Here is a 14,730-nt window from a genome sequence, read left to right on the forward strand (position 1 = left end):
CCTGAGGTAGCGCAGTTGAGTGTTTCTAGGCGAAGACTGTCTGTCCTGAGTCCTGGGGAGCTGGGGATGCTGGCGGGAGAGTGTTGGGTCTGCATTTCCTGTTGGCCTCAGCTCAGGTCTGGGCCTGGCTGGGAGCCGTCCCCTGTGTTCTCAGCCACAGGGTGGGGACGCTGCTTTCTGATGGGCCTTTGTGGCTCCGCTGAGTCCATTAGTTTCTGAGTCTGATGGTGCTCCCCACCTCCCAGAAAAGCCTCTGGGCAGAATGTCTACTTTCTTGTCTTTCTGAAGCTTACTTTTCACATGATGGGAACATGTCAGTATGTCTCCCTGTCCTCTGACTTATTCACTTGACAAAGATTTACCTTAGTGCCCGGTGTGTCCCAGCCTCTTGTTAGTGACCCCTGAAGACCTCTAGGGGCTCCCGGCAGGCTGGTCGGAAGCATTTGCTAACTGTGGAGATTTGGAGTTGAGTTGGCTGAGTTCAGGGCCAGGTCTGGAGTCAGGAACTACAGGGACTGATTCTGCAGCCTTTGTCCCCTCAGCCCCGTGCCCCACGTGGCCGTGGTGTTCTTGTTGCCGTGGCTGTGGCGGCTCTCTGTGCTCCTGGCCTGGTCTGCTGAACCAAGGGGCCTGGCTGCCCACCTGCGTGGGCTTCCCACACCCAAGGTGCGGGCGTCCCCACAGGGGCCACGTGTAGCCTCCCTGGTTGAGCACGTCTGTGCCCACCCAAGCAGTCCAGTGCTGTGGTGGTGTAGGGAGGGCTCTGGTCCAGGGCGCTCCCTGGAAGAATGGGCGAGAGAGAAGCATTTGTTGTTCTCCAGAGCTTTCTTGTCCTTGCCAGCCCTGCCCAGGACTCTGGAGGTGGTCTCGGGGTTGGCTGGCCATGCTGGCAGAGTGTCCAGAGCATTTAGCAGCGTGTGAAGTTGTGGGCTGTGTGTTACAAAATGTGTTAAAAAAAAAAACTAGGGCAGTGGCCCAGAGAGGAGGAGCCCTACTAACGCGGAGTGAGGTGGTGGCCCACGGCTCCCCTTTAACACTTTCTTACAGGGTTTTAAACACCAGTGAAACCGCCTGGGAATGTGGCAGCCCCCTCAGGCTTGCCAAATAGCCCCATATAGCCCCAGATCTGGGGGAGGCGGGGCCAGTGGGGGTGGGGAGGATCTGTGCAAGAGGAATGAAGGTTCCAGTCAGCTTTGTCTGCTCATGTTGAGAGTGGGTGGTCGCACGGTGTGGGGTTCCACCCCCATCCAGAGCAGTCTCTGCTGCAGACTCCGTGCTGGTTTTCGGGGTTTCATCATTGCTGCCCCAGAGTGTGGCGCGGCCTGACTCCTCTCCTGTGGGCCTGCTTTCTGCACTGTGCTGCTGGAGGGCCCTTAGACTGAGTGGGAGTGGCTTGGTGGGCGCTTGGCCTCAGCTGTAGCAGTGCCATCTCTGGGGGTGGGATGATGCCCTTGGGGCAGGTGTCTGCCCATAAGGGCACTGTTCGTGGATGCTGGCAATGCAGAAGAGGCACTCAAGGCGTAAAGACAGACAGGAAGCTAAGAGATAAAGTCCTAGATTGAGAAACCTAAGAAGTAGGGGTGATTGAGGTAAGAAGAGGTAATCAAGTCTTCTGGGCAGCAGCTGCCAGCTCTGCCTGGGTCAGAGGGCACAGCTGTCCTGCCTGGGTTTCCTGACAGGGCTCGGAACTGGCTCCTGCCCAGAACCATTGGCATCTGTGACTGGGCTTGGTCTTAGTCAGCTCAGGCTACCATGATAGAACACCACAGCCAGGGTTGGGGGCCTGGACACGGGGAAGGCCAAGGCCAAGGCATTGGCAGATTCAGTTCCTAGGGAGGGCTTTCTGGCTTGTAAGCACCTGGGTCTTTTCCCATAAGGGCACTAATCTTATCATGAGGGCCCCACCCCACATGACCTCATTTAACCCTAATACCATCACGTGAGTTTAGGGCTTCACCATATGAACGTGGGCAGGGGACTCAGTTCAGTCCACTACACCTTTGGAACTGCTTGGTCACCAGCTGTGTGAAGAGCCAGGCTCCTCATGTCTCAGGGTGTCCACACTGCAACCACTGCCGCTCTGCTGGAAGTGTGCTTGCTTGTCAAGCGTCTCCCAAGCACTCCGTGTGTGCCGAGCTCAGACCCAGGGGCTGGGGTCCCAGGGCTGGATCGGAATGCACAGCCCCCACCATGGACACTGTGCAGGTCCCAGGGGTGGGCAGTGTGGGAGCGGCTGGAGCACTGTGTTGTGAGCAGCCCACAGCAGGAGGGGGTCCATGCTGTATGGGGGCCATTGTGGTGATGGGTGGCTTTTGTAATCTGACATTTCAGTGCAGTTGTGCTTCAAGTGGGCTCTGTGGTTTGGTCTTTAGTTAGAAAGGAAAAGAGTCTAATTTCTCAGAAGGAAGTTGTGCAGCCACTTAATTGTGCAAGGTGCCAGGTATCTCTCCAAAGGCTGGGCTGGTGAGCCAGAGAGGTGTTAGCATCTTTGGAATAGGCAGGACTTCGGCAGTTTAAAAATCTCTAACTTCTTGGTACCTTCCAGGTGGGGGTAGTGAGTGTCCTTCGAGCAGGGCAGGGCTGCCGCTCGGCAAGAGGCCTCTCAGGCGTGTAAAGCAGATCGCTCGTTTCTTTGGTCATGGTCTTTTTGTACGTGGGTTCTGAGTTCATTGGACTTCCCTGCTTGCTCAGCGGTAAGGAATCCACCTGCAGTGCAGGAAACTCAGGTTCAGTCCCTGGGTTGGAAAGATCCCCTGGGGAAGGAAATGGCAACTCGCACCAGTATTCTTACCTGGGAAATTGCATGGAAAGAGGAGCCTGGTGGGTTACAGTCCATGGGGTTGAAAAAGAGTTGGACACAACTTAGAGACTCAGCACTTCCTGAGTTAACTGCTATTGCTGTTAGTGAATCACTGTCTGCCCTCATCTGAAGTGCACAGGTGTCATTTGTGACCCCTCCCTGAGAGGAACGCTGCGTTGTAGTTCATTTATCCTCTGTACTGGGCTGGACCAAAGTGTCCAGCTTCTTTAACGAAACCCTTCTGCCTCTAAGGTCATATTTCTTGCACACACTGGTTCTTGGACTAGAGGCCTTGACTGGTTGTGGTTGTCACTGGACTGGGTCTGGGGGCTGCCCTCCCCAGCCGTCTTCTTCCTTCCCCAAGGGAGTTACACTGAATGGGGAAGGCAGGCGTAACACTCTTCTTCGGAGTTTGATTCTAGACCACGATGTGAAATTATTAAATCCATCTATGAAAATAGCTGTGTGTAGATGTTTTAGCTTGGCAGAACAGTGCTTTCCCACTCTTGGAGAGAATAATGAGATTCAAGGGCCTTGGCCCCACCCAGGCTTTTCAGTGTAATTGGTCTGGATGACGGGGCGAAGGGTTGCTCAGCAGGGACTAGATTGTGGGATGGATGCACAGCTCCACATTTCACTAAGAGTTACTGAACTGTACACTTGGGGTTGGTCTGTTTACACCACGTGGATTGTACGCCCCCGATGATTGTGCGCAGTCAGGGCGGAGAATCCCTGCCCCGCGTGAGGTGTCCTTGGCCGAGAGCCTCTCGTCCCGCCACCCCATCCCTGTGTGCAGGGTCCGTTCTGTTGCTCGATCAACACGATGCTCTGGTCAGCGCCTCTCTGCCCTCCCGCACCCAGACCTCACCTCTTCCCTGCTCCTTGGTGCCAGCCTGTCTTCTCAACTATTTCCCTTCTGTCATGTGGCCCCCTTATACGTCCTCTGGGCACATTTTCTGTTTCACTGGGCTTTTGTAAAACTGAATGACCAGAGCTCTTACGACAGCAGTCAGAATAGGCCTGCCAGAGAAAACTGGGTCCCAGGGGGCAGCTTCGGTCTCTCCAAAGGGTCCTCAAGAAGTGTTGTAAATTCTTGTCAACCAAAAGCTAATAGTATAATAAATATGTAAATAGTATTTGCCTTAAAACCATATAGGTTTCGTTATATGGATGATGTTTATTTAGAAGTGATTAATATGCATAACTCCTTTGGTCAGATGTGCGCTTTGTTGATAAAATGAATGCCCTGTGTGCACCGCTGGAGCAGAGCCAGGCCCTTGACCCCGGCCTGGTCAGAGGGCCCGTGTGAGCTGCGCCAGAGCGTTTCTTTGCCCAGTGCCCTGCTCTGTGGAAGGCCTGGAGCGGGGAGCCTGTCCCTTCTCCAGGGGGTCTTCCTGACCCAGGAATCAGACCGGTGTCTCCTGCATTGCAGGCGGATTTGTTACCAGCTGAGCTCCCAGGGAAGCCCATGGAAGGGCTATAGTGCACCAATCAGAAAGAAAGGTCCTCAGGGTCCTTATAAGGATGGTGCTAGTGAAGGATCAGCATCATTTTGTTTTAAGTGTGTATATTCTAATGCACCACAGCACAGGACTGCCCAGAGGATAGACGCCAGGCTCGCATTTGATCACAGACTGCCCTTTTTTGTTTCTTGACTCCTCCTTCCCCTGCCCCATCTCACTTTCCTGGTTACCTATCCTGAATGCCTGGACCCCAGAGCTAATACGTCTAGTGGGCCAACTGTCTCTACCCAGATTGTCAACTAGCTGAAACCAGAGGCCTGGCTCTTCCCTAAACCCTCGGCCTCAGAATGAGATGGTTGGATGACATCACCGACTCAGTGGACATGAATGTGAGTAAACTCCAGAGATGGTGAAGGACAGGGAAATCTGGCGTGCTGCGGTCCATGGGGTCGTAAAGACTCAGACACAACTGAGCAACTGAACAGGCCTTCCCACGAATGCACTCAACTCTGCAAACATTGGGGCCCTCCCCCCTCCTCACTTGAAGGAGTTACTTGCTCCTTCGTGTTTTGTCGTCTGGTTTCCATCTTTCCACTTACCTCCCTGCTGGTTTGGATGCACTCCACAGGGTCTGACCCACATCCCAGGCTCTCCCTCAGGCCTCATCCCCCTTGTACCACCGGACCAGCATGCCCTCTCTGCTGAATCGCTCCTGCATTTCCGCTGGTGGCTGTCCCTGCTCCTGTCCTCCACTTTATGCCGGAGGTCTTTCTTCTCACCAGCCTCTCCCTCCGTGTCAGGTGTCATGGTGGCATGACTGCAGGGGCTCCCAGCCCTGGTCATGAACTCAGACTGCACTCCTTCCGTCCCACCTCTGTCACCCTCCCCCTCAGGGGCCCCCAGCCGCGCCCCCACAGTTGGCCCATCCTTCCATCTGCCTCACTTTCAGGCCTACTGGCTCTCCCTGCCTGTCAGGAGCACCCACCTCACAGGTGCCCTGGCCCCCGCTTTGCCCTTTATAAAGCTGTGCCCTTGAGGCAAAGCTTCAGATATGTCAGGGGCACAGGCGACTTGCCTGGCTTGCCTGCCCGGTTGGTGGGGGCTTTGCAGCTTCATCCTGGCAGAGCGGTGTTGGGCCTGAGCGCCAAGTGTGTGCCTGATGAAGAACCCCAGAGGAGAGCGCTGAGGCTGAGGAGCGTCGCCCCAGGAGGAGGCTCCCTTGGGTGTCAGTGCACCCACAGATGGCGGGGTCAGCACATGGGCCCAGCGGGAGGCAGAGCATTTTCTCTCACTGGAAAAGTTCGAGCGCAAACTGGGCGAGCCCTCGCGGGAAGACGAATCTAGAAAAACTGGAAGAGGCAGAGTTATAAATATAAATCAGATTTTGAGGGCAGTAGTTCCACTACTTGGGGGAACGAGATTTTCAAAACCGCTTTAGTGACTGTTTACCCATAGGTAATTTCTGTTAATTTTGAACGCTTCTCATTTGTACTAAAGTAAATTTCAAGGGCCCTTGACGGCACTTGGTTGGCATCCTGCGAGTCACTGTGTGTATTTGAAAGCAACTTCATGGCTTAAGGTCTAAGCATCAGACCCAAGTGTGGATTTTGGTTAATTATTTTTTTTTCTCTCAGTGTTTTGGAGGGAATTGTCAATTTAGAGCAGGTGATTTTATGTGGAGTAATTAACTAATATTAACAGTAATCTCTTTGTTTCCACAGAGGTTGCAGAACTTGAAGCTAATTTACCTTGTAAGTATAGCGTCCCCAACCAAACATTAAATGCTATAAAGTAAATTGCATGGAGAAGCCTGTTTTATGTTTTAATAACTCTACATGGCAAAAAGCCTATTTATGTGTGTATTAGAAATGTGTGTGCAAACAGGTATCAGGGTTTTTCACGGCCTGAAAAGGAGAAGGTAGCCAACAGCAGCCCTCTCCTTACTGCCACAGGAATTCGTTGGTTGGAGCTCGTTCGTCCTGCACACCTTCCGTCCCATGTCCCCTTCCAGTGAAGAGGCACGCGAATCAGTGATGGGCAGTCCTATTTTTGTTAGAGATGGTACCAGCATTTTGTTCCAGAAAGCGCTTATTTGTGACTGGTCCTTGTGCCCAAGGTTGGACAGCTGTGCTGCCTTTATGTCTCCAGGTCCCCTCCCCTTGCTTGGTCCTTCCCGCCCGACACATGGGCCTGACTGAGGGCCTCGCTCTTGAGCAGGCTCGCCTGCCCAGCATTCACGCCTGTGATACGTGTCGTCGGTGCCTTCCCAAGCCCTTTATGGTGTGCAAGACCATCCAAGTCTGAATGCTTTGACCACTGTAGTGGTTTTTGGAATTAGAACTTTTTATCATTACACTTGCTTAAGGCTGAGGACATTTACGATTTCAGTGAAATATTTTATACGTGGGTCTCCTAGTCTGGGCAGATGCTCGGGAGAGCTTGTTACGGAGGCCTGTCTCACACAGGGTGAGAAAGGGCCTTCTCCAACCCCACCGAAAATTGGAAAGATCCTTGTGGGGTGCAGGGCTTCAGTGGTTGTGCAACCAGTATGTAAGGGTTAGTACATACTCCTTGAAACATTCTTTTACATATATAACATTTATATATGAGTATAGTGGGTTGTGCTAAAATATATTTCTTAGTGTTGGTCAAGAATGTCTTAAAAGTGGCTGGATTGCTTGACTTCAAAGTTTTCTTCCAGGCAGAATAAGAAGGAAATACTTTGGGATTCTGTGAAAAGGTTATCTTTCTACCTACGGAAGTATTTACAAATGGTTTGCTTTAAGTGTGCCAGGAGGACAGGCAGACAACGGCGTGTGGGCAGGGCAGGGAGGCAAGGGCGGTGAATCCTGAAGCGAGGGCAGCTGGGTCACACTGCGCCCACTCTTTGTTTCCCCTCTTCTTTTCAGGTTATGTAATAATCTAGTAAAATCCAATTAAAGAGGAAAAGGATGTGGTCCTTCTGTTCTCAGCCCCCGTCATGTCTTCCCACTGGCCCCCCAGCTTGAACATATATACTCATGCAGACGTTTAATCAAAGACCATAAAAACCCAGAGATTGTCGGTTAGTAACCCATACATAGAGTATAGTTCAGCTTTATCTAAAAGGTTAGTTTGAAAACAATAAAACTATAATTGTCTTTCAAACCAGGATTTTAACTGTATATCTTAGGTTTGAAAAAGGCGTGACCGGTCTTCCCAGGCCGTACAGGTGTGGTGTCAGATTAAACAAACTACATGCTGCATGCTTCTGTCCGTCTTCCTGCCTGCTTTCCCAGTCTTAGTGGATGCAATATAAATCAGTTTATACAGACAGCCAGGCTTTCCACAGGTACATAGCTCATTCTAAAGAGGAAACAAGAAGCCGTGAAAAAGCAGATCTTTCTTGTCTGATTCAATCTTTCTAAAATATTAAGGCAAACAAAATAACTTGCCATAGAGCAATGCTGCTTAGAAATTATTCAGAACTAGTTTGGAACTCTGTACCTGCAAGTTTATAGAGGTTTCTCTGTTTGCAAAAAATAAAAAAAGTCTCTTTCAATTAGATGAAAATATATGAAAGTCTTAGCCTATGTCTACAGACAGAGAAAAGGCTTAATTTTGGAGTTTCAGTAGTTAATGCTTTGCCACCATTCCCTTCTCCATTTAATGAAGCCCCTACACTGAACTAAAACAAAACCTGACTAACGTTTCGCTGCCGTTGTAGGAGCTTAGACGTCTCTCTAGCTTTAAAAAGGTTTGGTTCTTTTTAGGAGTTTTACTGTTTTTGTTTTTTTTAACCCATCTTGATGATTTCTTTATTCTTGGTGGGTCAGTCTCTATTAGAGGAATTGATGTCCATATCTGTCCCTTTATTAAATGAGAATATGAAGCATTAAAGACAAATGGATGGTGCCAACTCTATCTATTAATGAAGCATTTCCCACACCCTTGTCTTATGTTTTTGTTACATATATTTCACTAGAAAAATGGCATTTATCTTTTCAAGTTAAATTAGGAAAAACAAAACCCATTTAAACTACTATGCACTTTTCAAATGTGTGTCTTGGATGAAAACCTTGAATTCTTCAGTCCCTGGTTTCTTTGTTTCAAAAACAAAGAAAATGGCAATGTGATCTCTGAGACCCTGTCCTGCTTTTCTAGACTAAGTCACCTTTCACTCTGCGTTGATTTTTCTGAAGGATTGGTCCAAAAACCGCATACACAGTTCTGCCCTGCTGCATGTCATATCCGGCACGTTCATGGCGTGATGAAATGAGGCGTAAACTAGTTTTATTTTGGGAGCTCAACTCCCTTCTGTTTGATAACCTCACTGAACCTCTCTGGGCCTTTGTATCATCTTTCACAATCGATGATGTCGGACCAGATGGTCTCTAAGGCTGTGTCCCAGGCTAAAGTAGAATCTTTCTCTTTTGGATAAAAATTCATACCGTGTGAAACTAGGCAGATATTTTCAGAAGGACATGTAAGAAATTGTCAGTAGATGACTCAAGGAATTTAGCATATTTTCCAGGCTTATAAAATACAATTTTTACCTATATCCCCTCCATCTTCTGTCTTTATTTAGTCTCTTGGGTATTTGCTCTTCTCGTGTGTCATTTGTTTGAAGGCGGCAGATGTCAGCTGTGGCCACCTTACCTTGTCCGCCCCACCGCAGCAGCGCTCTCCAGGGGTCTCTCCGTGGGATCTCCTAATCCAGACCCTTCTGGGGCGGCTCACGTGGGCCGAGTGTCACCATCTGAGTCAGCTGAGCCTCATTCTACCAGCAAACCAAGTGGAGTTACCGGTTGGGTTGTGAGGATGTTGCTGCTGCTCTGCTAAGTTGCTTCAGTCGTGTCTGACTCTGTGTGACCCCATAGATGGCAGCCCATCAGGCTCCCCCGTCCCTGGGATTCTCCAGGCAAGAACACTGGAGTGGGTTGCCATTTCCTTCTCCAGTGTATGAAAGTGAAAAGTGAAAGTGAAGTCGCTCAGTTGTGTCCGACTCCTAGCGCCCCCAGGGACTGCAGCCTACCAGGCTCCTCTGCCCATGGGATTTTCCAGGCAAGAGTACTGGAGTGGGGTGCCACTGCCTTCTCCTTGTGAGGATGTTAGGGAAAGATAAAAGAATGCCGTGGCCTGGGTGTGTGCTTCCTTAGCTGGCACGGTTCTTTGTAACTTCTGTGTGCTGTGGTGGGTACAGACCAGTGTGTGGCCTGGGCTCTTTTCCTGGTTTTTCTATGTTTAGCTCGCCTTTACCCACATACATTAATCTCCCTGAGGTGTGACTTCGCAAAGTAAAGTAGCACCAGTCTTGATATTAATGGAAAGAGCTCTGTTTTTAGGAACCATTTAAAGGATGAAAGATAACATGGTCAATTTGGAATTAACTAATTAAAACCTGTAAGGAGGAAAACACATGACAAGTATCACTGGTTTGCAATTTGAGCACATTGGCACGATTATTACCAAACAGAGGAAATCTACTGGTTTAGCCTGTCAGCGCCTCAGCAGCGTTAAACTTTCCATGTATTTCGAGGTTCGCCTCAACTTAAGGACTGTCGCTAGCCTTCCTGACGAGCTGTTTCTTTTGCAGGTACGTGTAAAGTGCATTTTCCTGATCCAAACAAGCTTCATTGCTTTCAGCTAACTGTCACCCCAGGTAATATTCTTACGTGTGTAAATGTTAAAGTGATTTTCAGACAGCAAATTCTAAAGATTTTCCAAGTGTATAATCGTTGGTTTGATTTGTCCTCTAACTTTTTGTAAGTTATAACAGCAGTGACCATTCCAGATGCAGAGGAGATGCGTGCCGTGTGGTCAGATAAAGCATCATGAGGTGATGTGAGGCGTGTGGCATGTGCTCCAGGAACTGGTGCAGACTTTAACAGCACGAGGGAATAACCGTGGAGGCTGCTGACGCGGAGTGCAGAGTGAGGGCTCCGAGGCCGTGACTGCGTTCAGATCCTGTTCTGCCCACTTGCAGCAGCGTGGCCATGCCCAAATTGCTCAGTAACCTCTCTCAGCTGCAGCCCACCCAGCTGCAGAGCAGGGATCAAATAGAACCTATCTCCTGGGACACTTGTGAGGATTAAGTAGATAATGTGTGTGAAGCACTTCAGCCCAGGTCTAGCAGAGGAAACAAGCAGGTAACCAGCTGTCCTTGTTAGCACTGATAGGTGTCCAAGCTGGCAGATATTTCTCCTTGGTCATACTGAGCAGCTGGAGAGAGGGTGTGGGTCTTTCCTAGTTACGGTGCAGTTGGCGGAGTACAGCTGCCAGCATTGCAGCCCACCAGAGTTCATGTTGACAGGGCATTGTGCTGTGGCGGGCTGGCTGGGGATAGGAGAGAGCAGGGCAGAGAGAATTAGGCGAGGGGAAGGAGTGCTGTGGAGGAGGTAGAGGGCGGTGTTTTACTTGGGAGGTAGAAAGCAAGTGGGAAACTGGGAATCATGAGTCACTAGCTAATTAAACAGTGAAGGAGAATGCAGAGTTTCAGTGGGTGATAATGAGCCCGCAAATAAGCCCTCGAGTTGTCTGCCTACAGGTAGGATGGGAGGTGATGTGTGGCAACAGGAGAAACCCTGCTTTCAAATGTGCTTGAATCTTTAAAACCTCACGTAATCTATGTGCTGCTCCCACAGGCGGCTCTGGAACGCATCCATAAGTTCAGTCTGCTACATCTCCATTTTCTAAGTTGAGCGAGCACCAGGGTAGAGATCCTAGCACCAGGACACTGTCATCAGAGGTGGGCCTGACCTCCAGAGAGGACTTTTACCTGTGAAATCAGGAGGCTCTAACCATCCTTTGGCTGCCTTCACAAAGATGTGGCAGGTTTGCTGTGTTTAGCGAGAAGTCCTGAGCACACTCTGTTTCCTGGCGACCAGAGGGCACCATTATGAGCATCACTGTTACTGCTAAGCACTGCAGGGTATTTTCAGAAATGACTGTAGTGATTAAGATTGGTTCTCTGTCTACTAAGTAGTCTCACTCTTGTGTGTTTGCAGTAAAAATATCTTCTTCTCTCTGCCTTTTTAAGCATTTTCAGTGGCTCTCATGGATTCTGCTATTCTGCCAAAGCTTGGGCTTTGTGGTTCTCAGCTCTTCAGAGACCTTGTTTGCTTTCCCAGGCTTGTTGCTCTCTTACATGTGTCGAGTCCACCTCTGGATAAGTGTTTCTTTTTTTTTTCTTTTTTTTTCAACTGAATGTTTTTACTGAATGACGTGAACGTTCTCACTAAGGTTCTGTCTCTGACACCATCTTTGATGTTCTTCTTATTCTTGGAACTGTAGCACAACTGTTACAGTTTTTGTGTTCACTGTTCCATCAGGTAAAAAAGTAGCTTGTGTTTCGGTGCCTGTAATTGCTGGTACTTGAGTGTTCGAATCTGTGGACGTGCGCACGTGGAGTTATGTGGTGTGCTCGTGTTTTGTGGTGTCACTGGGGCAGGAAGCTGCTGTTTCTCTTGCCCTGGATTATTTAGAGAAGCATCACAGACATCTGCCAACCCCAAAAGCTTACCCAGTATGCTGGTTTTTTATAAAAACTTTCTGGAGTCATGCTGTCTTTAGTATTGAAGAGAAACTATATAGAGATAGGCCCGAGGAGTGACAGTGTTTTAACAGTGTATGGAACAGGTGGTTTTGAAACTGGCTCATTTTGGCCAGTAATCTTGGGGATGAAAACTAAATAACGTACAGGATCTGGATATTTAGGTGGTCGGGGGCAAGAGTTGCATCTGCACTTGAAGCTCAGATCCCTTCTTCTTCTGGCTCTTGGCAAGATAGTCTCTGTTTGTACTTGGTACAATTTTTATAGTTTCTTTTTGGAATATCCCTCATGCTTGGGAATAAATGCACTCTTCAGAAAAAAGATGGAAATGTAATTAGGTGATGGAAGAAAAGAAAAAAAAACAAATTTGGAAGAAAAAAAATCTCCACATTAACTCACAAAACAAGAAACAATGCTAGAAAGGGAAATGAAACACAGCAAAAATCTAAAGACCGGCTGAAATACCCGCTGGTGCTGTCTGGGAAGTCAGAGGGGTGGTTTGAAAAACTGGGCCTGCTGACCTGTGGAGGCCCCCCCAGCCTGCTCCCATTGTGGTGTGGTGAGTTGTAGGCAGAGGCGACCATAGACAGTTTTTATTTCAAGTTTTACTTTTTAAATAAATTTTACTGAAGTATAAAATTATTAACAATAAAGTGTGCTAATTTGAACTGCAGAACATAATTAGTTTTGCAAAATGGACACGTACCCTGGTTTAACCATAATCCTTGTAAAGATTTTGCAGCATTCCCGAAGTTCTTTCTTCCTCTTTGCAGTCAATTCCTCACCCCCTGCTACCTACCCACAATTGCTTTCTGATTTCTCTTATTGTAGTCCTTAAATTCCTTGAGTTCTTGAATTTCATTTAAATGGAATCATACTATGTACTCTTAGTCTCTGGCTTCTTCCTTGTTAACATGTTTTTAAATTCATATGTATTGTTGTGGATAGCAGTATTTGTTATATGAATATGATGAATATAATTATTTTCATATTGATGGGCATTTTAATTCTTTCCAGCTTTTGGCTATTATGAGCAAGACTGCTCTTGGCGTTTCAGAATATTTTCTTATTAGCCTGCTGGTACCTGTGGGATCTGTCCTGACATCCCTATTTTTATTCCTGATGTTGGTTTATTTGGACCTTCTGTTTTTTCCCTTGATCATGTTAGCTTGTGGTTTATCCAGTTTATTTTTTTGGAAAGAGCAAGCATTTGTTTTTCTGAGTTATCTATCCATTTTATTGATTTCTGCTCTTTATTATTTCCTTCCTTACACTTTGGGTTTAAATTGCTTTTCTTTTTCTATCTTCTTAAGGTGGAAATGTAGATTGATTTTAAAAAGTTCTTTAAAAGCAGTGTTGATGAGATAAGTTACATTATTTTACTTGGCATAACGCTTTTGAGTTTCACCTGTGTTGTATTTTGTGTCTTTTTACTGATGGGTTTACTCTGTCGTATGTCTGTATACCAGTATTTATACCAGGTTATTGATGAACCTTTGTGCTGTTTCCACTTTGGGGCCATCATGCGTAAAAGCTGCTGTAAACCTTTGTGTGCAGGGCTTCATTTGCAGTGGGTTTTTTTTTAATTTTGACAATGTTGTGTTGGTTTCTACCATTCAACAGTGCAAATCGCCATAATTATACTTGCCTCCCCTGCCTGCCCCACGCCTCCGGGTCATCACGGATCACAGCCGGGGCCGCCTGTGCTACACGGCACCTTCTCACCTGCGCCTGTCTCACCCCTCAGTGTGTACACGCTGGTGCTGCTTTCCCTGTTTGTCCCGCTCTCTCCTCCCCCACCGCGTCCACGAGTCCAGTCTCTGCATCTGCATCTTTCCTGAAAATAGGTTCATTGATAGTATTTTTCTAGATTCCATACATGTGCATCAATATATTGTATTTGTTTTTCTCTTTCTGACTGACTGCACTCTGTATAACAGGCCCTAGGTTCCTCCACCTCACTAGAACTCAGATTCATTCATTTTATGGCTGAGTAGTACTCCATTGTATATGTGTACCACAGCTTCTGTATCTGCTCATCTGTCAGTGGACATCTAGGTTGCTTCCATGTCCTGGCTATTGTAAACAGTGCTGCTGTGGACATTGGGGTGCATGTGTCTTTTTCAGTTATGGTTTTCCTCAGAGTATATGCCCAGTAGTGGGGTTGCTGGGTCATATGATAGATTTATTCCTAGTTTTGTAAGGAATCTCCATACTGTTTTCCATAATGGCTGTATCAGTTTATAGTTACTCCCACCAACAGTCCCCTTTTCTCCAACAGTTTACAGTTTACAGTTACAGTTACTCCCACCAACAGTACCCTTTTCTCCACATCCTCTCCAGAATTTATTGTTGGTAGATTTTTTTGATGATGGCCATACTGACTGGTGTGAGGTGACACCTCATTGTAGTTTTGATTTGCATGTCTCTAATAATTAGTGATGATAAGAATAAGTCTAGCTTTATGAAATACTGGCATACTGTTTTCCAAAAAGAAAGTCCATTGCATTCCTGCTAGCAATGAATGAGAATTCCAGTTAACCCACATTCTTGCCAACAGCTAGTAGTATCGCTTTTTTCAATTTTAGCCATTCCAGTGTGTGTGTATCTCATTATGACTTTGGTTTGCATTTTCCTAATGATCAAAGATATTGAGCATCTTTTCCTGAGCTTGTTTGCTCTGTTTATGTCTCCTTTGTTCAAATATTTTACCCATTTAAAAATTGGATTGCTTGTCTCATTATTGAGTTGCGAGATTTATGTACCTGGGTTCAGTTCAGTTCAGTTCAGTTACTCAGTTGTGTCCGACTCTTTGTGACCCCGTGGACTGTAGCACACCAGGCTTGCCTGTCCATCACCAACTCCCAGAGCTTGCTCAGACTCATGTCCATCGAGACGGTGATGCCATCCAACAATCTCATCCTCTGGCTATATGT

At 47.5% G+C, this 14,730-nt stretch overlaps 1 protein-coding gene across 2 annotated transcripts in view; it reads left to right on the forward strand.

Annotated features, from left to right (window-relative positions):
- UBE2F (ubiquitin-conjugating enzyme E2F (putative)) overlaps positions 1-14,730 on the forward strand; it is a 41,363-nt gene that overhangs the window by 3,729 nt on the left and 22,904 nt on the right. The window contains exons 2-3 of one of the 2 annotated variants that reach the window (XM_010862056.1): positions 5,985-6,014; positions 9,839-9,904. The exons of the other annotated variant lie outside the window; for it this stretch is intronic. Coding sequence (XP_010860358.1) covers positions 5,985-6,014; positions 9,839-9,904 — 96 coding nt within the window. The remainder of the gene's footprint in view (positions 1-5,984; positions 6,015-9,838; positions 9,905-14,730) is intronic. 2 annotated transcript variants of the gene reach the window in all.

This window comes from Bison bison, unplaced genomic scaffold (assembly GCF_000754665.1).
Source record: "Bison bison bison isolate TAMUID 2011002044 unplaced genomic scaffold, Bison_UMD1.0 scf7180017864475, whole genome shotgun sequence".
NCBI lineage: Eukaryota > Metazoa > Chordata > Mammalia > Artiodactyla > Bovidae > Bison > Bison bison.